Raw genomic sequence first — 24229 nt, 5'->3', positions numbered from 1 at the left:
GCTCCCAGGCTCACCCCCTGCCCCAGACCCTGCACAAGAGCGCAGGCAGGAGGCTTTGAAAGAACTGCCTGATCCACTGCAAGGAGTGGATCTGAAAATTAATTAAAACAAAGCTTCCGGGAGTAGCCCATCAATATTGCTGCCTGCAGAATTCCTCCTCCTCCTCCTCCCCTCGGCTGCTGCCTCGGGGCATGAATTACAGCGGGGCTGGCCTTGAGAGAGACACTGCTGTCTGATTCTATCCCACTCCTGCAAGGCAGATGAATATGCCCTGTATTGTGATATATTAGCTCCATGTATTTATTTAGGCACCCATAAAATCAGGACCTTAAACCTTCTCATGATGGCAGCACACCGGAGAAGGCGCCCACATCCAACCTGGAGTGCTGGCCTGTAAATCCCCAGCTGTATTCATGGCTTTTTCCTTTCCAAGAGCTTCTTGGCGTTTTTGGGGGATTTTTCCATCCCCCATCAGCCCTGGATGGCAGCCGTGGTGCTTAGGTGGGGCTTTGTTCCCTGCGTCATTCTGGGCAGGAAGGCAGTGGTGGGCTCTGAGCCCTGCTGCTCCCAAGGCCCCAGATCTGCCTCTCCAAATGCTTTGGATTTCCTCCGTGCAGGAATTAGCAGTGAGAGCTCCGAGGTGTTTTCATGCACGTTGGAAGGTTGCTCAGAGCAGGGGGTAACTCCCTTTTTTTAAAAGGCATTAAGAAAAATGGTGATTGATTGCTGAATTGGTCCTGGAGCTGTGCACTGATGGGGAGGGCAAAGAAAGGGCTCTGGGAAGGGCTGTAGGGACAGTGCCCAGCAGGTCCCTCCTTCTCTGTGGGATGAGGCAGTGGAGATGGGAGCTCCAGGGATGCTCCAAGCTGCCCAGCCCTGCTGGCCATGCCCCCAAGGACCAGCAGATGCTGTAGGGCCGCAGTTTTCCTGCAGAAGCACAAAGCACACGAGGCTCTGCCGTGCCCCCAGGTCACTCCTGCACCCCCAGGGACCCAGCCAGGCTGGAGCCAGGCCTGGCCGGGGCCTCCCAGCAGGAAAAAGCACAATACTGGAGGAGAGGGAGAGGTCAGTTAGAGTTTAATGTTCAGGCAAATACATCATGCCCTCCACTTTAATCAAGCAGCAGCAATTCCTAACGGTGAGTAGGAAGGATGGCTCTTGTCCCAGTGATAAAAAGGCAGGATTGCTCTGAGTTTTGGGAGATAAGAGGGCTCTATAAAAATTGAATGTTTTGTACCATGTTCAGCCTAAGATGCCTTTATCTTTTGGAGGTTGCCGTGCCAGGCCTTGAGCTGAGATGTTTATGATGGGAGATAGAGCAGAGATTGGGGGTTTATGGCCACAGCCAGCCCAGGGCTGGGAGCCACTGGAGGAGAGGGGCAGGAGCTCCTTCTGCTTATCAACCACCCCTTTCCTGCAGCACAGTCCTGCCTCAAAATTCCCCAGCTCCACCTGAGCTGGGCTGTGAGTGCAGGATGCTGCTCCAAGCTCACCACACAGCAAACCCGTGGAGCAGGCACTCACCCAGAGCAGACAGGGATGTCTGTCCTTTTGAACACTCCTATTGCTGCTGATGGGGTGGGATTTCAGCCCAGATAGGGATGTCTGTCCTTTCAAAACACTCCTATTGCTGCTGATGGGGTGGGATTTCAGCCCAGGAGGAGCAGGGGCTGTTTGCCAGCCCTGCCCAGGAAAATGAGCAGCACTGGGGAGAGTGGGATGTTCCACCAGCCACCCCTACACCAGGGAGGGGCACAGCAGCCACCCCACATCACTGCCCCCTCTCTCCCTTTGCTGCCTCAAAAGGAACCAGTTATGTCCCACTGAAAAAAAAAAATCTGGCTTGGGAAGATTTTGGATCATACAAAGATTCAAGTAGCGTTAAGTGAACTAGAAAACCACGTCCTGTACATCAGCTTACAAAATTTCTAAATAAAATAATAAAAAAGAAAGAAGAAGAGGTGTGACACATCAGTGCAGGGGATGAGGTGGTACAGCAATGCCCCCCAAACCCCAGCCCATGGGACCAAAGCCCCCAGGGAGGCAGGGTCTGGGTGCCACCGTCCCACGTTCCCTTCCGCCACAGAAGTGTCCCCTCATCTGTCTGTCCGTCCGTCTGTCAGCAGGGGGCCGTGGCTCTAGAAGTCCTGCAGCCGTGAGATCAGGTCCTCCTTGTTCTTCAGCAGGAACTTCTCGCAGGCCTCGAAGGTGGAGCAGATGTCTGAGGACAGCCCCGCCACGTTGGTGGTGACGTAGGTCAGGTACCCCGGCATGGCCTGGTTGTAATAAGCCACCTGCAGGGCACAGGGCGAGGTCAGCAGGGCCACAGGGCGGGGAGGAGCCTCCCCCAGGGGCTGTGGGAGCATCTCCCACCTTGCTCATCTCCTGTGACTCCGGCCAGATGCAGAAGCCGGAGCAGAGCGTCTCCCCGCGCGTGAACTCGGGCCTGGCGGGGTGCGTGGGCAGCGTCACCGAGCGAAAGGCCACTACATAGGGGTCCCTGGGGACGACACAGCCCGGTCAGCTGGCACAGCCTGCCTGGCAGGAAGCAGGCTCGGGCTGGGCACTCACCCCTTGCTGCAGGGCTTCCGCCGGGACGCCAGGATGACGAAGTCCTGCGGCTTGTTCTCGTTCCTGAGCTTCTGGCTCACCACGTGGTAGATCATGTCGTCGTCATCGACCTTCTGGACAAGCTCAGCACTCCTGGAAGGGGAGGGGACTGATCACAGAAACCCTGCTGTGCCCCTGAATCTGGGCCTTACACAGTTACAACCCACCAGCAGACCTAAAATATCTGAGGGGACCCAAAACAGGCACAGCCATCAGCCCAGATGGAGCCAGGACAGGGACACACCGTGTGAGGGGTCTCTAGGAGCAAGCAAAGTGTTCCAGACTGCAAGGCAAGATGTACTCTACTACCACCTGTATGGCAGTTGTCTTTTGTCATGTGGGCAGTTTTTCCTTATCTCTTCCACAATCACTTCTCCCTCGGGAGGGGACATCTGCTGATAACAGCTATTTGATGTCAGTGCATGGCTGATAAGAACTATAACATCCCATTGGGAGATGCTCTGCCCAGAGGGAGGAGCCAAGCATTGCTACCCAGATATAATCTGGGGATTCTGGAACACCAGCACGGCGTCTCCACTGATTTTCCCAGAGGAACAGCAGCTGCCTCTTCTTCCACTGGATCTTCAGAGGAAGAATACATCCTTCTCTACAGGATCCCTGCTCCAACAGAACCACCCCTGACACTGCAGGAGGGCTGCAGCCACATTTCCAATTGGACTGCTGTTGGAGAGTTTTGTGCAGACGTGGCTTGAAGGAAAAAGGGCCATGATCATATACAGCTGGTTAAGCAGTAAAAAGCAGCTGTAAGCAGTAAGTTCTCAGCCTTCTGATTACAAGAAAAACAAAAACACTGCGTCCTTGATCAAATAATGAGAAAAACACGGTGAAAAACACGGAGTCCTTGAATGTAGTCAACAACAGTCAACAGCAGGATGTAAAAACAAGTATTAGCCTCCACAAGAAAGCCACAGGTATTATCAACAAAGGAGGGGCTGGCAAAGGAGGGGTTGGCATGTAATCTGTAACCAATGATGAGCTCGGTTTTTGCAATATGTATGAGCTTAATTAACACTACTATAAAAGTATGTAAGCTGGATCGATAAATCTGAGACAAAGATCATCAGTAGGATGTGCTCGTCTCCCTTCACCTTCCTCAGACTGCTGCCAACACCCTGACCCACAGGGTGTCAGGTTGGGTTCTGACTCTGTCAGTGTTGTTCTAGTGTACTGCGTTGTTTATTTTATCCTTTTCTTCCCTATTAAAGACCTGTTATTCCCTGCTCCCATATTTTTGCCTGAGAGCTCCTTAATTTTAAATTTACAGCAATTCAGAGGGGTGGGAAGGGTTTACACTCTTATTTCATAGGAGGCTCCTGCCTTCCTTAGCAGACACCTGTCTTTCCAAATCGAGACACAAGGCAACACACTGTCTGTCAGGAAAGCCCAAAGGGATGCTCAACCCCAAGGCTTAAGCCTGGGGTGTGTCAGAACTCAGCACATCCCTCCGGGTGTCCAGAGTTGCCAAGGACCCCACCGGGGGGCTCGGAGACCCTGGCACACAGCCCAGAACACCTGGGGATTTGATTATGACCCCTGGAGCAAGTTACCAGCTTTGTATGAGGACCTGAAAGTCACAGAAGTTTAAATAGTATAATAATAAAAATTTTCACAGGGTGAAAATGTAGATTTTAGGATTTTTGGTATGGAGGTTTTGGGGACAAGATGGAGGAACCTGGGCATGTCCAGCCTTTCTTCTTCTTCTTGGTCTCCATTTTCTGCAGTGATGTTGGCACTTTGGGATTGGTCTAGAGTAGAAGTTCACTGTCTAACATAGGTGATAGGTATTGGGAATTAAGTGTAAATATGTTATACGTAGTTTGTAGTATAAAAAGACAACACCACCCTGAGGGCGGTCAGAGTGCCTGTGGCTGCCTGGCTGAGCAGATCTTGGATCTTGGCTGGGCAGAAAGAAAATTTTATAGATAAGAATTAATAAACAACTTCAAGACCAAAACTGAAGAGATCTGACTCGTTCTTTGGATGCATGGGCCGACACAGAGACATCTTGGGGCTGCAACTGACACCTAAGCTCCAACAGGGGTGTGTTTTTGGGGAGGCTGCAGCACTCACACGTAGTGGCTGTCCCACTCGTGCCGGCGCCGCAGGTTGGAGAGCAGGGAGAAGGCTCGGCTGGCCGGGATGCACACGGACATCTCGATGCGGAAGGACAGGAACTTGTCCTCCTCCAGCGTGTACATCCGCACCTGGGGAGCACAGGGCACAGCTGGGACCTGTTCCCACAGGGATTGGCCGTGCTTTGGGGCCCAGGGAGAGGGGACAGGGTTTAGCACCTTTTCCTTCTCTCTGGCGAGCGCCCAGTTCGCTTTGGCCACGAGCATCTTCAGCGCAGAGACGTTGTTGTAGCTCAGATAAACCTGGGGCAGGGGCAGCACGTCAGGGGCACGAGGGGGAGCAGGAGGAGGAGGAGCAGTAGGCAGCAGCTCCCACGGGGATCATCCTACCTTGTTGCTTTGGTCCCAGGGCACGGAGAGCGGCACCTCGGTCTGCTTGCAGGAGACGACGTATTTTCTGCAGCAAAGGAACAGCTTCCCTTGTGAGGGGACACAAAGCACCCCCAGACTGTCCCTGCCCCCCAGTGCTGAGCCCCCCCTTTCCTCCTTCCTCCAGCCCCACATCCCACTCGTTTTGCTGCTCACCGGTCCAGCCGAATTTTTTTCCTAGCACTGGCTTCTCTGTATCTCCTTTCTCCATCCTGATAAATGGGAAAAGGCAATTAAGTTAATAGGAAAAGGAGGATAAAAAAAAAAACAAAAAAAAAACAAAACAAAACAAAAAAAACCCATGCCCTTTTGGGAGTGGGAAAAACACTCAGCAGGGAAGGGCTGGCAAGTGAAGCCCTCTTGCTTGACAGCTGCCACTCTGGCCACACTGCACTGATGGTCAGTGATTAATTGTGATTTATTTCAGCATTGTCACCACGCTCTGATCAAGTGATGGGCACTGGCACATAAGGGAAAACACTTGTTGTGGCTGCAAACTTGAACAATGCCTCTGAAACAAAAACTGTGTGCCCTAGCACCTGCAAATGTTCTCTCCTGGGGAAAAAAAAGCCAAAAAAAGCAGCTTATTTTGAAGAAAGTGCTAGTGTGGTGTTTTAAAGTGGGTGAGAGGAGGTTTCAGGGGGGCCAACTTTGGCCATGAGATGATCTCCATCACAGTGAGAGATCCTAGTTTTAAGGCATCAAAAACTCAGGGAGCTGGACAAGGAACAGCCCAGGAGAAGCTGAGATGCAGGAGTGTTTGCTTTGTCACTGTGCTCATGTGACAGATTTCCCTAAATATTTGGATCCCAGCAAATTATGGATTAGGATGCTTTGAAAGGTACAAAACCACCTCAACATTCCTTCCCCAAAATTATAGAAAAGATGAGCTATAATTTGCAGGCAATACTCTGCTAAGCCTTGCATGGCTAACACACCTCCCTCTCTGCTCAGGCAAGTGGTTTATTTTATCCCAGCAATCAACTCAATCCACTTGCTATTGAGCAATTCCATTCCCACCACCACAAAACTCCATTTGTTTTCCCGCGAATCCAAGAGCCCTCAGGGGCTGAGTGGGATATTTCCCTGTGCCACCAGGCTGGGGAGAAGCCATCCCTGCCGTGCTTACCCCCGGCTCGGGTGCCACCATGGGCAGCGTGCGGGGCTGGCCCTGATGGTCCAGCACCACGAAGGTCATGAAGGCGCTGTTGATGTGCCGGCGGCTCACAGACATCTCCTGCCCGTAGGCCTCGGCGCTCACCCCCACCTCCATGCTGCCAGGAGGAAATGGGCATGAGGGAGCAGAGGGAGCAGAGGGCCGTGGGGAGGGCGGGAAGGGCACCCCCAGCACCGGCACCCACCTGTTCTTGAAGGCGTTGTTGACGATGGCTTTGAGCACCAGGCGGTCCCCAACTTGCGACGGGCCCCGGAAGTGGAACATCTCGATGGCCCTCAGCGTGGGGTAGCCATGGCACAGACGGCTGTGGGGACAGGTGTCACCCCCCAGCTATGGCCCCATGCCACGGCACCTTCCCCAACCCAGCCAGAGACAAGGAGACCCCAAAAAATGTCACCCCTGGATCCCAAAGCCAGGCGTGAGAAGGAACAATGAGTGCGAACTGCAATGAGTGTGAACTGCAGTGAGTGTGAACCTTTCCCTGGGGTTCCTCAGCACCTGTGGGACTCCCTGTGCAGTGCCACCCAAGGTTGACAATTAGAGAGCAAAGGTTGCTGGGCACCATCCCTACAGTCCACCTGTGGCCAGACCCAGCCGCCGGTGTCCCCTCCCTGTCCTGGCTCCATCTGGGTTAATGGCTGCACTTTGCTGGAGCAAACATCTATTTTGGGTCCCTCTGGCCCCCTTGTCAGGTCACCTGGCTGCGATGGTGGCCACGTTCTCCATCCAGGCCATGATCTGCCCCCCGAAGGTGTTGCCCTGGTGGTTGGCGTGGGGAGGCAGCACCAGCTCCACGCTCTCCACGCGCGTCCTTTCCGCCGGCACTGCCCCGCTGCCGTCCCGCGTCTCCAGCTCTGCCACGGGGGACAGCAGGGTTCAGTCTCCTGTACGGCCACTGGGACCCCTCTCCCAGCACCCCAACAGCCCCTGTCTGTCACCCTGATTTTTTTAAGTTTTTCTAAGCCTTCTGATGTTGACATTCTTGTAATGAACTTTCTTGTAAACACTTTATGTAAATAACTTATTGGTTTTGCATTCTTTTATGGAGGATAAATTTGATGGACTGTTGGTTTGTCCAGTGCCATTGGAGAGGTGGCACTTTCACCCTCCAATCCACTGTCACTTTTGGAAATCTGTAAATGTTGGAGTCAGAAAATAGAAAGTCCCTTCTTTTCCTTGGAAAGAGCAGCAAGTCCACGTTGTGTTGTTTCATGTTCTATAGTGACATTTGTCCCTCTCCCCACGGCTGCTCTCCCACTCCATCACCCCCCCAAACCTCCAGGCCTGGCAGTCTGGGGTGGTGGGGCTGATCCCACCATGGCCAGGGCATTCCCAAACCTCCACGTGGTGATCACCCCAGCACCCTGCTGAGGAGTGGGATGTCACCAGTGGGCATCAGGGCTATTTTGGAAGCAGACAGGACACGGTACCAGTTTCCTGGGGGCTGCTGGTGAGCAGGTCCTTGAGGGTGTCCTTGTGCACCAGGCGCATGCGGCGGCGCTCGGCGGCGATGCTGTACTCGATCTTCTCCTCCTCTGTCTGTGGGATCACAGGCTCCAGCCTCACCTGCAGAGGGATGGGACAGCGTGCAGCTCTGCTGGGGGATGAGCAGCATAGAGCAGGTGCCCTCCATGCCCAAGGCAAGGCCCAGAGCCACCCACCATGCATCCCCCAAGCACGGGACAGAGCATCACTGACCCATGAAGAAACAGCCATGATGGAAAGCTGGCCCAGCCCAGCCTCAGAGAGGCCATTTCCTCACTGCCAGTGTGTAAGGCAGGCTACAGAGTGCCCCCACCAGCAGCCACTGCTCACCTTGCTGCCCATGGGGCCCTGTGCCACGAAGGTGGCGTACGCCTTGCAGATGCTGCAGTGCTTCCCGCTGCACAGGTCCTCATAGTTCACCTGGATGCCCACCTGGGAGAGGGCACAGCACCCCTGAGAGCTGGCTCTGCTCACCAGGAACCCACATCCCACCATGAGAGAGCCAGAGCCAGCCATAAATGATGTACACGTGGGATTGAAGATGGGAATTGTGGGAGGATTTGGGGATTTGGCCACATGGTTGGTGGGGACGGGCACACAGCAAGGGGGACAGGGGTAGAGGCACACACCAACCTCCATGCTGGAGTTAAAGGCTCGGTTCACTTTGGCTTTGATGTTGACAACTTGCCCGACGCTGAAAAACAGGAAGAGGAGAAAGGGTCTGGGGTTATTGAGGGACAACAGCAACCCAGCATCTCCCTCTGAGGTGCCACGGCATTCCAGCTCACTGCCCGCTGTGGTGAGGCTCCCTGGGACTGAGGGACATGCCAGGTGGCCAGCAGGACACGGGCACAGCCACCCCTGAGAGCAGTGAGATGTGAGCCCTGAGCAGCTGTGTGCAAGTGGGACCCAGGTCTGGGGTGACACCCGAGGGGGGCAGAGGTGCCCGAGGCTCGCTTGGCACCCCTGCCCATGTGGGCATGCACGTTCCTGCCAGAGCAAACGGCTTCTCCAGCCTTGCATCCACTGTCCTGCACACAGGAGCAGCCACGGGGCCTCCCCACAAGCAATGGACACCGTGGGATAATGGGAGGCGGCAGGAGGCAGGGCCAGCCAGGGGCATTTTGCACCATCTCTGAAATGGAACATCTGCTGGCAGCTGCTCTCCTCTGTGCCTTCAGCAGGCTTCAGAGGACACACACAGACCCTGCAGCCTGAGCCACTCCAGACTGGCACCCATGGAATGAGCAAAATAAATTTTTTAGTGACGCCGACAGCAGTCTGCACCGAATAACATGTTTAAATCAGGAATATTCCTCATTCCCCAAAAGAGGCCAGTACTAGGAAACTCAGTGGAAAAATAAACCCTGTAACCACCACTTCTCCAAACCCTGTGCCCTCACACATGCCTTCAGGCTCCAGATGAGCTCTGTGAGTGTCACACTCTGCACGCTGGCTCTGGCTGGAGCAGGAGTAGCAGGAGCTGGCGCCTCTGGCCGTCCCCCAGCACGGACCCTGGCACGCCAGAGGGTTAGCAGGGTTAGGTGAGCAGCCCCTGTTGACATGCCATGCCTGGTCAGTGGGGTTAGGGCTCCCAACTCACGGCAGCACTGTGCTAGGCTGGCTGCTCTAGGGCCAAACACGTCCGTACCCGAGCGCGCTCCTCCCGTCCCGCTGCCCAGCAGGGCTGGCAGACGGCTGGCTGGGCAAAGAGAGACACCAAACGTGGGGACAGCGTTAGAGGCCATGGAAGCAGCCAGATGGATGCTCTGGGTGGGTTTGTGGTGAGGGGCATGCAAGGGCAAGGGGCCAGGCAGGCAGGCTGGCAGCCCCACAGGTCTATTTATAGCCCTAAAAGTGCTTTATCTTCTCTGGGCTTATCAAACAGTAGAGGCCATAAATGCCACACGAAGCCCCACTCAAGGGCACATGTGATCCTCCCCAGAGGCTGCACTTCCACACAGAAGGGCACAGGCACGGGGACAATCTGCTGCCCAGCCAGTGAGCTTTAAGCCAGTGATAATTTGGGGTCTCCTCCCTGCCTCTCCCCCACAGCACAAGGGCAGCAGAAGGCACAAACAGCCAGCAAGGAGATCTGACACAAAACTCCTCCACCTCCCAACAGCTCTGCAGGAAATCCCTGCCAGGCCCCTTGCTCGGAGCCTTGAGCTGGACCACAGCAAGTGGGATCCGAGCCAGGAGCAGCACAAATTCCCTGCCCCCTTGGAGCAGTGCCCAGCTCACCCCTGAGGAGGGACAAATGCTTTGGAGGGCTTGATGTGGTGCTGTGGAGTGGGCTTGGGGCTGTTCTTCCCTGCTCCTGAAACCCATGGGGAAAAGTTGCTCCAGGAGCAGGGAATCAACCCCAGGGGTGCCACCTCCTGCTGCACCACATCCCCACACTGTGGATTTCTCAAGGAGCTGGGCCCCAGGGAAACGGGCACCTCATGTAGGAGGACAAAAGTGTGAGTTCAGCATTTCCTGGGAATGACAGTAAAACCCAAGAGTGAGTCAGACCTCTCAGTGCCAAACAAACCAGCTGACAGCCAGGGACCCCAGTGCCAGCCTTGGGTACCCACACTGGTGCCTGCACAGCAGGGAGTGGCTGGGCAGCATGGATCCTGAACTGCATGGATCCTGCACTGCATGGATCCCATATGGCAAGGCAGGAACTGCTGGGCAGCATGGATCCTATATTGCATGGATCCTATACTGCATGGATCCTATATTGCATGGATCCTATATTGCACGGATCCTATATTGCATGGATCCTATACTGCATGGATCCTATACTGCATGGATCCTATACTGCATGGATCCTATACTGCATGGATCCCATACTGCATGGATCCCATACTGCATGGATCCTATCTTGCAGGGATTCTATATTGCATGGGTCCCATATTGCACAGATCCTATATTGCATGGATCCTATACTGCATGGATCCTATATTGCACGCATCCTATATTGCATGCATCCTATACTGCATGGATCCTATACTGCATGGATCCTATATTGCACGGATCCTATATTGCACGGATCCTATATTGCAAAGATCCTATCTTGCATGGATCCTATATTGCATGGATCCTATACTGCATGGATCCTATATTGCACGGATCCTATATTGCACGGATCCTATACTGCATGGATCCTATATTGCATGGATCCTATATTGCACAGATCCTATACTGCATGGATCCTATACTGCATGGATCCTATATTGCAAGGATCCTATATTGCATGGATCCTATATTGCACGGGTCCTATACTGCATGGCAAACCCCCAGGGAGCCCCATGAATTGGTACCCAGGTAGGAGCAGACAGGCACAGGGGGTGTGGGGGCTCTGGGAGACCAGTAAAGGTGGGTGGCAGTACCTGGGCTTGCTGGGGGTACAAAAGGAGGAGCCTGCTTTGGCAATGCTGGGTGGGAATGATCACAGTGCTGGGAGCCCATGGAGGATGAGGATGGAACCCTGGGAGGGTTTTTGTCCCCTCAGCCCAGGAGAAACACTGTCCCCTGAAACACCACATCCCAAGGGCTGCATGGATCAGAGGGGGCAGCTCTGTGGGGCAGCACCCAGGGGGTGCCAGGACCAGCCTGGGATGGAATTTTGAGCGGGCACTGCCCAGCCTGGCACATCCCACAAAGCCGGGAGCACTGTGGGCTGGGTGGGTGAGCCCCTCTGTGCCTCTGCCACCCACACAGCCGCTCCAGAGGCACGGCCTACAGGATTCCAGCTTTCCAGAGCACTAAATCAGAGCTGCTTCCTGAACAAAGCCAGGGAGGAGCTGGCGCTGGGGGAAATACCGGGAAGCCAGCGCGGCTGGAGCTCCCCAGGCAAGCAGACAGAGGATAAATCAGAGCAGACAGCAGCCCTGCAGCCTCATCCCTGGCTGCCCTGCCAGCCTGGCACTGCCCCTGCGCCTCTCCTCCTCCTCTGGGCACGCTGCTCCCAGCTCCAGCCCCTGCCCACGTTGCAGAGGGCAGAGGGGGAACCCCAGTGTTTGCCTGGGAATTTACCTAATGGTGTGCTCAAAATAGATGTCGTCCATGGAAGCCGTGACGCACGGGCAGCCGGCGTGTCTCTCGGCTGGAAAGGAAAAGCAAACTGCATCAGCAACCGGCAGCAGCGTGCTGAGGGTGTGTGGGGCACGAGGGATCCTCTGCCCCACGTCGCAGACATCTTTTATGGAAAATCCTTTCCGTAGGATTTTTCCTCCTGAGGAGCTGGGAGGCCTCAGGAACAAAATGTAAATAATGGTTATCTGCTGCTGTGGAATGCAACAGGTGCATCTGTGATTGGTCTCATGTGGTGGTTTCTAATTAATGGCCAATCACAGTCAGCTGGCTCGGACCCTCTGTCTGAGCCACAAACCTTTGTTATCATTCTTTCTTTTTCTATTCTAATAGCTAATATTCTAATAGCTAACCTTCTGATGAAATCCTTTCTTCTACTCTTTTAGTATACTTTTAATATAATATATATCATAAAATAATAAATCAATCCTTCTGAAACATGGAGTCAGATCCTTGTCTCTTCCCTCATCCTCAGACCCCTGTGAACACTGTCACAGTCCCAGGCTGGTGACACTGGTGACACCCAGCCAGTGTCCCTTTCCCTGCTGAAGCCCATTGAATCCCAAACCAGAGTGGGATTTGGGGTTTCTCCACCCGCAGCAGCGTGGGTTGGCAGATGTTTGAAGCTTTGGAGGATGTGCTGGTGTTTGCCTTCCTTCCATGAGCTTGCAGCTGTGGAGATGCACCAGCAGCTGATTCCATCTCCCCGTACACAGCAAATATTACAAAGCTGCTCTGCTGGTGTGCAGCTTTTCCCTTGGGACTCCAGGGACCTCAGACTGCAAAACCGCTCTGGGAACCCCATCCAAATGCAGAACTGCACCCATTCCCCTGTCATCCCCTCCCCATGCTTGGCTAAGCTGGTGAGCCCCATTGCTTCCCGCTGAGTGGAGGAGCTCAGCCCGCTGTGGCTGCTGCTCAGCTGCCCCCAGCCCGCCCTCCCCATGCCCTGCACAGCAGGCAAGGAAAAGGGCAGCCCTGCAGAGGAAGGATTTTGATCTGTCCCCAAGCCAGCAGGCGTGCTGCAGTGCACGTCTCTTCCCCTCCTTGTCCTGCTCCTCTTTGCTCTCTAATTACTCAGCAGAACGCCGTGACGTGGGTCCCCAGCTGGCGTCACTGCGAGGCACACACCGTGCGGGGCTGCCAGGGAGGAGCTGCTCCTGTGCATGCTGCCTGCTGCCTTCCCTGGCAGCCAGCAGCACGAGGGCTCCAGAGGGACAGGGTGGCTTACAGGAGGGAGAGGATGGCTCCAGAGGGAGAGGATGGCTTACAGGAGGGAGAGGATGGCTTACAGGAGGAAGAGGATGGCTTACAGGAGGGAGAGGATGGCTTACAGAAGGAGAGGATGGCTTACAGGAGGGAGAGGATGGCTCCAGAGAGAGAGGATGGCTTACAGGAGGGAGAGGATGGCTTACAGGAGGAAGAGGATGGCTTACAGAAGGAGAGGATGGCTTACAGAAGGAGAGGATGGCTTACAGAAGGAGAGGATGGCTTACAGGAGGGAGAGGATGGCTTACCAGAGGGAGAGGATGGCTCCAGAGGGAGAGGATGGCTTACAGGAGAAGAGGATGACTTACAAGAAGGAGAGGATGGCTTACCAGAGGAGAGGATGGCTTACCAAAGGGAGAGGAGAGAGGATGGCTTACCAGAGGAGAGGATGACTTACAAGAAGGAGAGGATGGCTTACCAGAGGAGAGGATGACTTACAGGAGAGAGAGGATGGCTTACCAAAGGGAGAGGATGGCATAGTGGAGGGAGAGGATGGCTTACAGGAGGGAGAGGATGGCTTACCAGGGGAGAGGATGGCTTAGTGGAGGTAGAGGATGGCTTACAGGAGAAGAGGAAGACTTACAAGAAGGAGAGGATGACTTACAGGAGAGAGAGGATGGCTTACCAGAGGAGAGGATGGCTTACAGGAGGAAGAGGATGGCTTACCAGAGGGAGAGGATGGCTCACCAGGGGAGAGAATGGCTTACCAGAGGAGAGGATGGCTTACAGGAGGAAGAGGATGGCTTACCAGAGGAGAGGATGGCTTACAGGAGGTAGAGGAGGGCTTACCAGAGGAGAGGATGGCTTACCAAAGGAAGATGGCTCACCAGAGGAGAGGATGGCTTACCAGAGGAGAGGATGGCTCACCATGGGTAGAGGATGGACCACCAGAGGAGGAGCATGGCTTACCGGAGAGGCAGGCGGCCGTGTCGATCCACTTGAGCAGCTGGCCGGTGCTGAGCTCCCCGCGGTGGTTGGTGTGGCAGGGCTGCACCAGCTGGCTCATCTGCACCTCGGTGGGGTTGCGGGCAGCCGGGGCGCTCGCCATGGCCCCCCGTGCCTCCTCCTGCTCCCCTGGCTCCCGGGCACGGGGTGCAGAGGTCGAGCCCTGTGGGGCACAAAAGCTGCATTTTACCCCAAGGGGAAGCAAATCCCCTGAAGGAACCTGTGAATACATTCCCCACACAGAGCTGGGAGAACCCCAGCCCTGCACAGCCCTGCACACCACCAAACCCACCCAGCCCTTGCCAAAGACAAGGTGCCTGCAGCTGAAAGGGAAAAGATCCCTCTAAAAAAATCTCCATAGGGGATTATTCCAGGTTTTCAGGCCATTTATCACCCAACCCCACTGCTCCCTCCCAAAAACCACGAAAAAACCCTCCCGAAGTTAATCACTCCTCTCGGAAGGGATTTTTCCCCTTGACAGCTTCATTTTTAGGGTGCTGCAGCACAGGATGGGTTTTCTCTCCTGGGGCTGGACAGTGCTGCACACCTTCCACCAACACCCCCCTGCACCAAAGGAAGGACTGGAAGCCATGTGGCACAAGCAGCAGAGGAGGAGCACCCTCAGTTTGGGGCTGTCAGGGCAGTGAAACACGTTCCTTGTCCATTTGCAGGGCACAGAGCAGCAGGGTGGCAGAGAGAGGAGGCTGGGGTGGTGCTGGCAGGGAAAACAGCTGATGGGAGATGTCAAGCGAGCCGTGTTACACAAGGGGTGAACTCAGTTAGCCTGGTGAGTAACTGAGCAGACACGAGGAGCTGTCTGGGCTTCATCAGAGCCCTTCCTTCCGCTTTCTGCTCCCGCTGCAGCTCCTGCTCCCAGCACTTGTTGCAGGAGTCCCGCTGCAGCAGCAGCTCCCCTGCCCTTTGCTTCACCCAGATTCTTTAGAGATGGGTTCATGCTGAAAACGAAGCTTTCCCGACTACCCCGAGCTCGCTGCCTCTCAGAATAGCATTTTCCTCCAGCGGGTCTAACCTCTGTTTCCATAGCTACTGGTACACGACATCCCGGGAACGGGAACGGCACAAACCCTGCCCGGGCAGGGACACAGCGAGCCCATGGCAAGGGTGGGATCCCCCATCCCACGCTGAGACCCACCAGAGCCCCTCCAGAAGCCTCCACACCCCTGTGTGAACCTCCCGGGCTGCTTCCCAGCGGCAGAAGCGCCTCCTCGAGCAGCACAGAGCTATTTTGGGAAGGCAGCAGGCTCTGGGGGACGAGCCAGCAATGCAAAGAGCTCCAAAGCCGCCTGCTGCAGCGTGAGCAGACAGCCTGGCCCAGCATCCCGCCGGTCATTCTCCCAGAGTGTGACAGCTCTGAGTCTCAGGGAAGGAGCTGCTGGCTGTGGGAATGTGCTGGGAGAGGGTGCAGCCAGGCCTGGCATCCCCTGGCACGGCCTGGGTTAGTAGCTGGTGGCACAACGGGAGCCATGGGTTAGTTGCACGGCACAGAGGGTACCTGGAGGCCATTGCAACAGAAGCTCAAGATGTCTTCAGGGACTATAACATTCCCCTTGACCATTTTTAAGAGGCACCTGGAAAGGAGCAGAGTGGCTCTGGTTACGGCGGGATGGGCAGAGACGGGGTGGCTGTGTCCCAGCAGAGCGTGTGGCGGGTTGTCACAGCCTGTCCCCGCATCCTGACATCCCTCCCACACCACTGACCCCTCACCACCACCCATCAGAGCTGACAGGGAGAGGGGCAGGGCTGGGGCAGGTGCCTGCCATTCCACGGGGGTCACCAGCCCAGGTGAAAGAGCCCCAGCTGTTTCGGGGAGCTGGGCCAAGCACACATTGCAGGGCTGTGGCCAGCCCCTCAGCCAGCCATGCTGTGCCAGTGTTGCTCCATGTGACACAGGGCTGTGCCTTGAAGCTCCCCTGGCCGGAGCAGGGACTCTGCTGCAGTCACAAGACAGCCAGGAGCGTATTTTTGGCAGCAGGCAGGGCTGAGGCTGCCATGGGTGGTACTGGGGGCAGCAAATAGGAAGCACCCGGCTCCAGCAGTGCTGCTCCAGTCCCTCTGCCTGCCAAGCCCTGGCATTCCACAAGGGCATCCTGTGTCCTTGGGTGCCTGCAGGCTCCAGGGCCACGTGCAGGGTGGCTGTGTCCAAGCTGGACATTGTGGTGGCATTGCAAGGAAAGGCAGTGTGGGAGCTGCAGCAAAAAAAAAAAAAAAAAAAAAAAAAAAAGAAGTGGAAGAGGCTTCATATTTACAGTTTGCTTTTAGACACAACAGTGCCAGGCCCTTGGCATACCCCCAGCTTCCCAGCACACATCCCTCTCCCATGCTGTTAAAACCAGGCTGCTGGAAGTAGCAGCTCTTTTCCCAATGGATTGGGAATTTTGGCACAGGGTTAAAAAAGTGGAAGGTGTAGATTTGCCTCCTATGCCATCAGGAGCTGGGGCATCCCACAGAGTACGCCCAGTGTGATCAGTACAAAACAAGACACAAACAGGAGCCTCTTGCAGCCTCCCACCGCTGCCCCAGCAGCACTGGGCTTTGCTTTCCCCAGCCCCACGACCTTTTCCCTAGCCCCATGACCTGTCCAGCCTTGTTATTGAGGTTTGGGAGCTTCCTGATGGCTCACCCGCCCTTGCAGGAGCCCGCTGCAAGAGTTACTGTCCTGTTGAACAGGATGGGTTTGCTGCCCAGTGCAGGCACAGGGCGGTGGCAGCGGCTGGGGGTGGTCCTGTTACACCCACAGCCCCAGCCAGCAGCTCCAGAGGGACATTCCTTGGAAACCCAAACCTGCTGCTGCCTCGGCAGCGGTGTCACCTTGTCCCTGGGTTGCGTTAGCAGGAGGGGGACAAACACTCAGAGCTGTCTGCTTTGCATCATCCCCCTGCTGCTGGCCAGGCAGCCCCAGCCCGGGGAAGGGGAGCGCCCCGAGACCCAGAGCCACCCAGCTGGTGGGCATTTGTGGAGTATTTGTTATGGAAACCAAGCCAGCCAGTGTCTGTCCTCATTAAAATCTTCAGCCTCACTCAACTGTCACATTTTTAAAGCTGTTGACTGATGCAGCCCTCGGGTCACCATGGCAACGGGATGCAGTACCCAGGCGATGATGCTCTTACTCTGTCACCCCTCGAGTGACCCACTTCTACCCAAAAAAAAAAAAAAAAAAAAAGTTTGCATTAGAGGAAAAAAATATCCCTTCCAGCAGAATATTTTTCTTGCCTCCTGCCACGCTCACTTCCTGTGCTGCTGAAGGCGTAAGGAGCCCACAGAGCAAACCAGAGAGGAAAACAAACACACCAACAACCCTGCAAATACTGGGGAGAGGGACCCCACAGCTCTCCTACACCCTGGCAGAGGGGTGTCCAACAGCACCCAAACACCCACAAGCTCCAGGGAATGTTTCTGCTGTGAAATTCAGTGCTGGCCTCTTCAGAAATCACCACTGTGCACAAACCTCCACTGCAAACCCTCGTGGGTGCCACAGCTCCCCAGGATGGTGCTGGGCAGAGATGCAGGAGAACAGCTCTTCCCCCAAATCCTTGAGCCCACTGACAGCAGAGTTTGCTTCAGCCACCCCCAAGGCAGTGGAAGAGAGGGAGAGACCAGGGTGAAAATGGGGATCCCAAGTGCTGGGCTTTGGGAGGGGTCTGGGCAGAGCAAGGCCACCCTCAGCTGCCCTCAGCGCTCTCTCACCATCCACTGCCACCTCTCAGATACCTAACCCCCATTTTCCCTCACCTGGCTCTGTCTCCTATCCCCACTCCAGCCCCTTGGTTTAACCTGACCGCTCCCTGGAAGTATTTAAAGAAAAAAAAAAAAGGGGGGGAGATGGTGGTGAAGAAAGCGGCGACAACGAAGTTCTCATGGCGGATTATTGGTGTATAATTGAGCAATATCCATGGTAACAAGCAAATCTGCACGCGTTAAAAAATTACCCTGACCTACTTTGGGAAATTCTGCCATCTCCATAGGGCAGTGAGGGCTGTCCATCCCCCGAGACCCGGCCTGCCAGCAGTGACAATGCCAGCAGCATTGGAGATGCCCAGCACAGCCCAGCCCATCACGCCATGCCCACCAGGATGGAGCAGGGTCCCCAGGTCCCCAGCATGAGAGCTGCTGCTCAGGATGGGACAAGAGGCACCGAACTGCCAGGTCACAGCACGGTGAGGAAACACAGCAGCTCCCTGCAGCGTGGTGCAGGAGGGTGGCCAGCCCAGAAGAAAGGCCAGCACACACTGCAATGGGTATTTTTGGGACCACACATCATGTTTCCTTAGAGTACATGGAGCAAAGCAAGGCACGGGGCCAGGAAAGTGCAAACCGAGGGTCAAAGGCAAGAGTGGGACACAGGATGACTCCTCTTACCAGGGGCTGATGGTTTTCCAGCCATCACCCATGGGAAAGCATCGCTCAGTGTGAGCAGGGACACCTCCAGCACCCTCCCAGCCCTCTCCAGCACAGGGTGGAGCCCCCCCAGCCCAGCCATGCCCACAGCCCCATCCATACCCCCGCCCGAGTGCTCTTTGCAGCTCCCATGAGGCTCCCACGAAGGCTGGCGCTGGTTTGCCGGCACAGGGCCGAAGTCCCACAGGGAGTGTCCCAGGGGACAAAGGGACAAAGGTCTGGCTCGTGTGCAGGGGGTGAACAGAGCCATATGCCACCCCAGAGCACCTGCACACACCTCCAGGGCCAACATTCACACGCATGGGGACACCCAGGAGCGCCGCCCAGCCCGGGCAGCAGCTTTGCCCTGCCACCCACGGCGTTCCCAGGGAGGAGCTGCCATAACATCAACACCAGCACCTTCAGAGCACCACAGCTGGGAACCACCACGGTGGAGACCAGGCTGCTGCAAAGGTCCACACCCTGGTGGTCTTCACTTGTGGTCCCCGCAATGGGGGTCACCACGGCTGAGAGCACTGGAGTAGGAAACGCCCAGGTGAACACCATGGGGATGTGGTGGTCCCCACCGTGGCCAAGACCACCTCATTTGAGGCTGCTGGAGTGGCGACCACATCCAGTGCCACCCACCAGCCCCAGCACGTCCCTGTGCCCTCCCCGCACCCCCACCATTCCCAGCAGCCCTGTGCCCATGCTTCCCAAATATCTGCCCCTACTTGAAGCGAAAAGAAGCTGATTCAAGCCAAAGCCCCCAGCACTGCTCCTGCCAAACCCTGGGCGGGGTTTGGTGTCCCCAGTTCTCTCCCGCTGTCCCCACTGCAGCCCGAGGATGCCACGTCCCCATGGACAAGCCGTCAGTGCCCACCACGACGGGGCAGCAGCACGGCTCGCTGCCAACCCCAAAGGCAGGAAAACACCACCCGGGTGAGCAGGGGGTCACCAGGGGCTTCCACCCCACATCCTTCCCCCGGAAGAGCCGCCCGGCGCCGATGCGTGCCAGGACAAGCCGGGAATGAAGAACTCTCTCCAGCAGCTGCGCTCCCCCATCCCCGGCGCTCCCCGCCGACCCCCACGGTGCCCAGCTCCCCGCAGGGCTCACCTCAGCCAGAAGAAGCTGAGCATTTGCGGGAGGTGTCGGTGCCACGGCTGGCTCGGAGGAGAGGCGTCCGGACACCTGCGGGCGCGGGCGTCGAGGCCGGGCTGGCGCGGCGCCCTGGGCCGGGGCCAGGCACACACCCCCGCCCGCTTCCTCGCATGTGGCCCGGCGCAACTTTTCTTAAGGTAGCGCTTGGCAGATCGCGGCCCGCCTGGAAAATGGCCGGCGCTCGGGAGCTTGGCTGGGGATGCGGCCGGGAATGCGCCGGGCTGGCGGCGGGAGCGGCGGGAGGCACCGGCCGCAGCTCTGCGGAGCGCGGGGATGATGCTGGCCTTCATCCCTCCCCAGGGAGCGGCTCCCGGGGGGGCATCCCCTGCCCAGCCCACTCATCAGCATCTTCTGCCCCCGTCTCCCCAGCCAGGGGCACTCGGTTAGGCTTACCTGAAAATATCAGTGGGAGCTGCGGGTGCCCACACCAAGCTCACCATCCGGAAAAACCTCGGCAAACTTCTCCAAAACCAATCCAATCCACTCCCTGGCCCTGCTGCCTTTGAGCTACCTCTGACAGGTCTTATCACAAACTCCCTTTTTGTCCTTTTTTTTTCTCTTTTTTTTTTTTTTTTTTTTTTTTTTTTTTTTTTTTTAACAAGGAAATAAAATGCAAATCGCCGTGTCACCGCGTTAATGACTGTTGGTTCCAGTGGACCTGTTGTTCTATTTGTTCTATTTGTGTTTGATTTTAATGACTGTTGGGTTTAGTGGAGGTGTTGCTCTGTTTGTGTTTGATTTACACACTTTCACAAGTGACTCTTGGTTATCAGCCTACAAGAGTTTGATCAAAGCTCTTGACAGGCACCGGCAGCACAAGTATTGCCCCTGGAAAGCCAGAGGAGAAATAATTGAGCAATTTCAAGGGGAAATAAAGCCCCGCTCTTTTTTGGGTAAATAAGAATAACAAAGCACTGAAGCAGGGCAAAAGCCCCTGCCTCAGCCACCTAAATTTAGGCTGGTTGTGGAAAATGCTCATCAAAATCCTGGTCCCAGGCAGAGGGGAGATGGGACACCGGGATACCTCTGCAAGGGCTGGGCAGGGGTGGAGATGGGGCCCAGCTCAGGGTGATGATCCCCCGAGGGGGTTTGGAGCCTTTGGGGGATGGAGGGGGCTCTGCATTGCACCAGGTGATTGATCCGATTATGGTGATGGAGAGTCTCTCTGGAAGAAGATTGTTGCCTGAGGACTTTAACCCCGCTGAGCGTTCACTGCTCAGCTACTTGGATAAAATCTGCATTCCTCATTCCAAGAGCAGGAGCAGAGAGGCCCTTCCATGTCTTGCAGGTGGCTTTGCACACCCAGATGCGATTAAATTCCGTCTTTTCAGAAAACAACATTTCCTTTAAAGCGTTCACTTTTGGGACAGCAAATAAGATATTTCGCACCAGGATGGTTTTCTACCCACAGCCCAGGTGCCCTGCAAACCAGATGGCAGCAGGCATCCTCCAGAACATTTCCCCACCTTTAGCACGCAGGCCTCTGGCCAGGAAGATCTTCAGGGATCTCTCCCTCCCTCCTTAGGACTGTTTGTTTCTGCAGCCAGAGATTAGGATCAAAAGGTTTGTGAAAACGATTCTTCCCACTCGCCAGAGTCGGAGGGAACAGCACAATCAGAAACACTTCAGATGCTTGACCCACGCTCGAGCCTGCAAACAAAAGTTGCAAGGAGAGGCTGATGTTTTCCAGGCCCAATTAGCATAATGTTGTAATTCCCGAGCTCTCGGGCTGCCTCCATCCCTTCGCCCGGGCCGGCTCCGGCTCCCTCCTCCTGCTCCATCACCATATGCCCGTCTTTTACAGTTCTTTGGTGCGTGATGCTCACAGAGTGGATAATTAGCTAAATGAATTAATTGACATTCATACTTGTAATTAGCAACCGGTTACAAGCAGCTATTCTCCTTGGGACGGCTAAAATTTCTCGGGGATTGGTGTTAAAACACTGGAAAATCGTTCGGGGCAGATAACCGGGCGGGCCGTGAGCGCGGATGGCGCCCGGGCTGTGAGAGCCGAGAACAAGCCCGAGCAAAAGCGGAGCAGGCTGTGGAACGCGTTGGATGGACAGTGCTGGATGTGCCGCTGCTGCTCGGGAGGAGGAGGAGGAGGAGGAGGAGGATGAAGTTTCCAGCTTCGGGAGAAACGCGGGCCAGATGGGCGCCCCCAGCCCGCGGCTCCCGGCTCGCCCTTCCCACCCTTGGCAGCCCCGCTTACCGGGAGCTCGCAGCCAGGCCCCGGTAAAGAGGAGGCTGCTCGGGCAAAGCAATGGAAATTGGATGTCGTGAGTGTTAATTGAACCATTAATTACTGCTGAGAGGGGGAAAAAAGAAAAGTGACCTATTGGTTTTATCGCTTCTTGGAGTGGTTGGGAGGATGAAGCGCTCAGGGGCTCGGCAGTGGGGGAAAGGGGCTGTGGTATGAGCTGAGCTTGGTCTTTGTTGAAATGTAGGTTTTGTCAGATTTTTAGGGCATGCTGGAGATGGTGCTGATGCAGCCACAGCTAATCCCAGCACCCTGTGAGGCCAGAAGTGGGACCTGCACCAGGGACAGGGTTAGTGCAGACTGAGCAGCTCTGCTGTGCTGCTGGGGGAGACCACAACAGGGGCTTGGGCAGGATAACAGGGGCTTGGTCAGGATTTCAGGGGCTTGGACAGGATGACAGGGGCTTGGTCTCCTGTGGGAGACAAGAAATCCTTGGACAGGATTTCAGGGGTTTGGTATCCTGTGGGGGAGACCACAACAGGGGCTTGGACGGGATTTCAGGGTGTCCCAAACTGCAGGAATCCCACTCCCAGCCATGGCGTCCCCACAGCCTCTGACAATCTGCACCCACAGCCCCTGAGAGGAGATCACCCCACAGCCCCAGAATGTAGCAGGGGTGGGTGAGCTGAAGGTCTCTTCTCCCTGGAAAAGGCCCCCCAAAACCTGGACACCAATGGGAGGAAGGGAGGGCAGCACTCAGGCACTGCCACACAAATGGCTGGTTATGGAAAGGAGGAGAAAAAGTGACACTAATGCACTTCATAAATCAAACTCTCACGTCGTGCTGCATCAGGAGCTCTGCACCAGCAGGGAGCAGAGCCTGGGCTGGGGCTGCAAGGGACACCGGGGAGGATGAGCCCTCCAAGCGCTCAGGGACAGCACTGGGGTGCCCTGCCCGGTGCCACCCTCTCGTCCTGGCAGGCTCTGCAGCCCAGCTCTGGCTGGCACAGGGGCAGTGGCACAGGGTGGCAGCACGGGGTGATAAAGGCACCCCACGAGCCTGGGTCTCCCTCGGAGAAGGGCTCTCCCACGGCTCCTGGCACAGGCTCAGGGCTGCATGGCTCTGCCAGGAGCCCCGTTCTTGGCTCCTCCGAGCTCTCAGAGCTTTAGATTTCCCTGGCAGAGCCTGCGGTTTGACTGCTGGGGAAAGGGACCAAAAAAAAAAAAAAAGCCAATCTCAGAAGAGAGGCAGTGGGAAAGGCTGGGCCAAGGAGCTGTCATGCCACCCCTTCAGCTACTACATACCCCAGTGTGTTCTCAGACACGCTGCACAAGATAGCAGGGAGGCTAATTTTTCTTTAGCTGCAGGCAAAAAAAAAATCAATTACAAGGTAACCTATTTTTCAACTCCTCCATTGGTATTTACTTAATTCCAAGGCTGGCTTGCCCACCCTGCCAGGGAGAGGATGAGGGAGGCCGTGTGCCAGGGGCTGAGCCAAGCTCAGGGTTGAGTTTGGGTTTAATTGAGGCACCAAAGCTCAGAGAAATGGGGTTTGTGTGAACAGGACAGCACGTGCAGAGTCCAGTCCTGGTGGGGTGGGCAGCAGGAAAAGCCCAGGGGGAAGCAGGACTTTCTGGAGAAGGTTTGGGAGGTGCTGGTGGCCCATGTGGGCAGGGACTGGGGGACCATGGGGACAGGAATCGCTCTAGGTGTCCGCAAGAGCAGGCAGAATCCCAGGGAATCCCTGGGGCCAGGAGCACTCAGGGGGTACATGAGGACATGGCCATCCCAGGACAGCCCATGAACACCTGGACAGGACACCGGGGGGACAGGGGGACAGGACACGGGGGGTACACAGGGACATTCCTGGGCACAGGGACATAGGATCCCGTGGGTACACAGAGACAGGGACCTCCGGGGGGACCCACGGACACAGGACATGGGGGGACATACGGACATGGGGGGAAACACTGACACGGAGGACACATGGACACGGGGGGACACTTGGACACAGGAGGACACCTGAACACGGGGGGACACATGGACACAGGACACGGGGGGACACACGGACACGAGGGAACACTCAGATACGGGGGGACACTTGGACACAGGACACGGGGGGATATCGGACACAGGGGAACACACAGGACCCGGGGGGACACACGGACACGGAGGGACACTTGCACACAGGACACGGGGGGATATCGGACACAGCACACGGTGGGGACACACGGACACAGGGAGGACACTCGGGAACACTCGGACACGGGGTGGGACACGGACACGGGGGGACACACGGACACGGGGTGGGACATGGACACAGGGGGACACAGGACACGGGGTGGGACACGGACACGGAGGGACACACGGACACGGAGGG

General features: G+C 56.0%; 1 protein-coding gene across 2 annotated transcripts; it reads right to left on the bottom strand.

The window, feature by feature from the left end:
• Positions 1 to 1059: 1059 nt before the first annotated feature.
• On the bottom strand, positions 1060 to 19864 carry ACOT11 (acyl-CoA thioesterase 11). 2 transcript variants are annotated; one of them, XM_058030574.1, is made up of 17 exons: positions 19604 to 19864; positions 15605 to 15680; positions 14056 to 14254; positions 11821 to 11890; positions 8428 to 8488; positions 8125 to 8226; positions 7740 to 7875; positions 7007 to 7163; positions 6494 to 6613; positions 6262 to 6406; positions 5289 to 5344; positions 5094 to 5160; positions 4923 to 5006; positions 4702 to 4835; positions 2572 to 2703; positions 2374 to 2500; positions 1060 to 2294 (listed from the first exon to the last, which is right to left on the bottom strand). In XM_058030574.1, exons 1-17 carry the CDS (start codon positions 19624 to 19626, stop codon positions 2139 to 2141), a joined length of 1845 nt encoding a protein of 614 aa, XP_057886557.1. In that variant the 5' UTR covers positions 19627 to 19864; the 3' UTR covers positions 1060 to 2138. The 2 variants fall into 2 exon arrangements, with proteins under 2 accessions (XP_057886557.1, XP_057886558.1); XM_058030575.1 differs by lacking the exon at positions 15605 to 15680 and adding an exon at positions 9446 to 9496 and having other exon boundaries at positions 19604 to 19863.
• Positions 19865 to 24229: the final 4365 nt, after the last annotated feature.

Source organism: Melospiza georgiana, chromosome 9, assembly GCF_028018845.1.
Source record: "Melospiza georgiana isolate bMelGeo1 chromosome 9, bMelGeo1.pri, whole genome shotgun sequence".
NCBI classification, from domain to species: Eukaryota; Metazoa; Chordata; class Aves; order Passeriformes; family Passerellidae; genus Melospiza; species Melospiza georgiana.
The sequence above is the reverse complement of the archived record's forward strand: the minus strand, read 5'-3'. Positions and strand labels throughout refer to the sequence as shown.

Excerpts from the sequence above, each read along its gene's own strand:
- ACOT11 (XM_058030574.1), bottom strand. The coding sequence starts at position 19,626 with ATGCTCAGCTTCTTCTGGCTGAG. Across the intron at positions 14,255-15,604 it reads TCTGTTGCAATGGCCTCCAG|GGCTCGACCTCTGCACCCCG; the intron begins GTACCCTCTGTG and ends TGTGCCCCACAG. Across the intron at positions 5,161-5,288 it reads AAAAAAATTCGGCTGGACCG|AAAATACGTCGTCTCCTGCA; the intron begins GTGAGCAGCAAA and ends CCTTTGCTGCAG.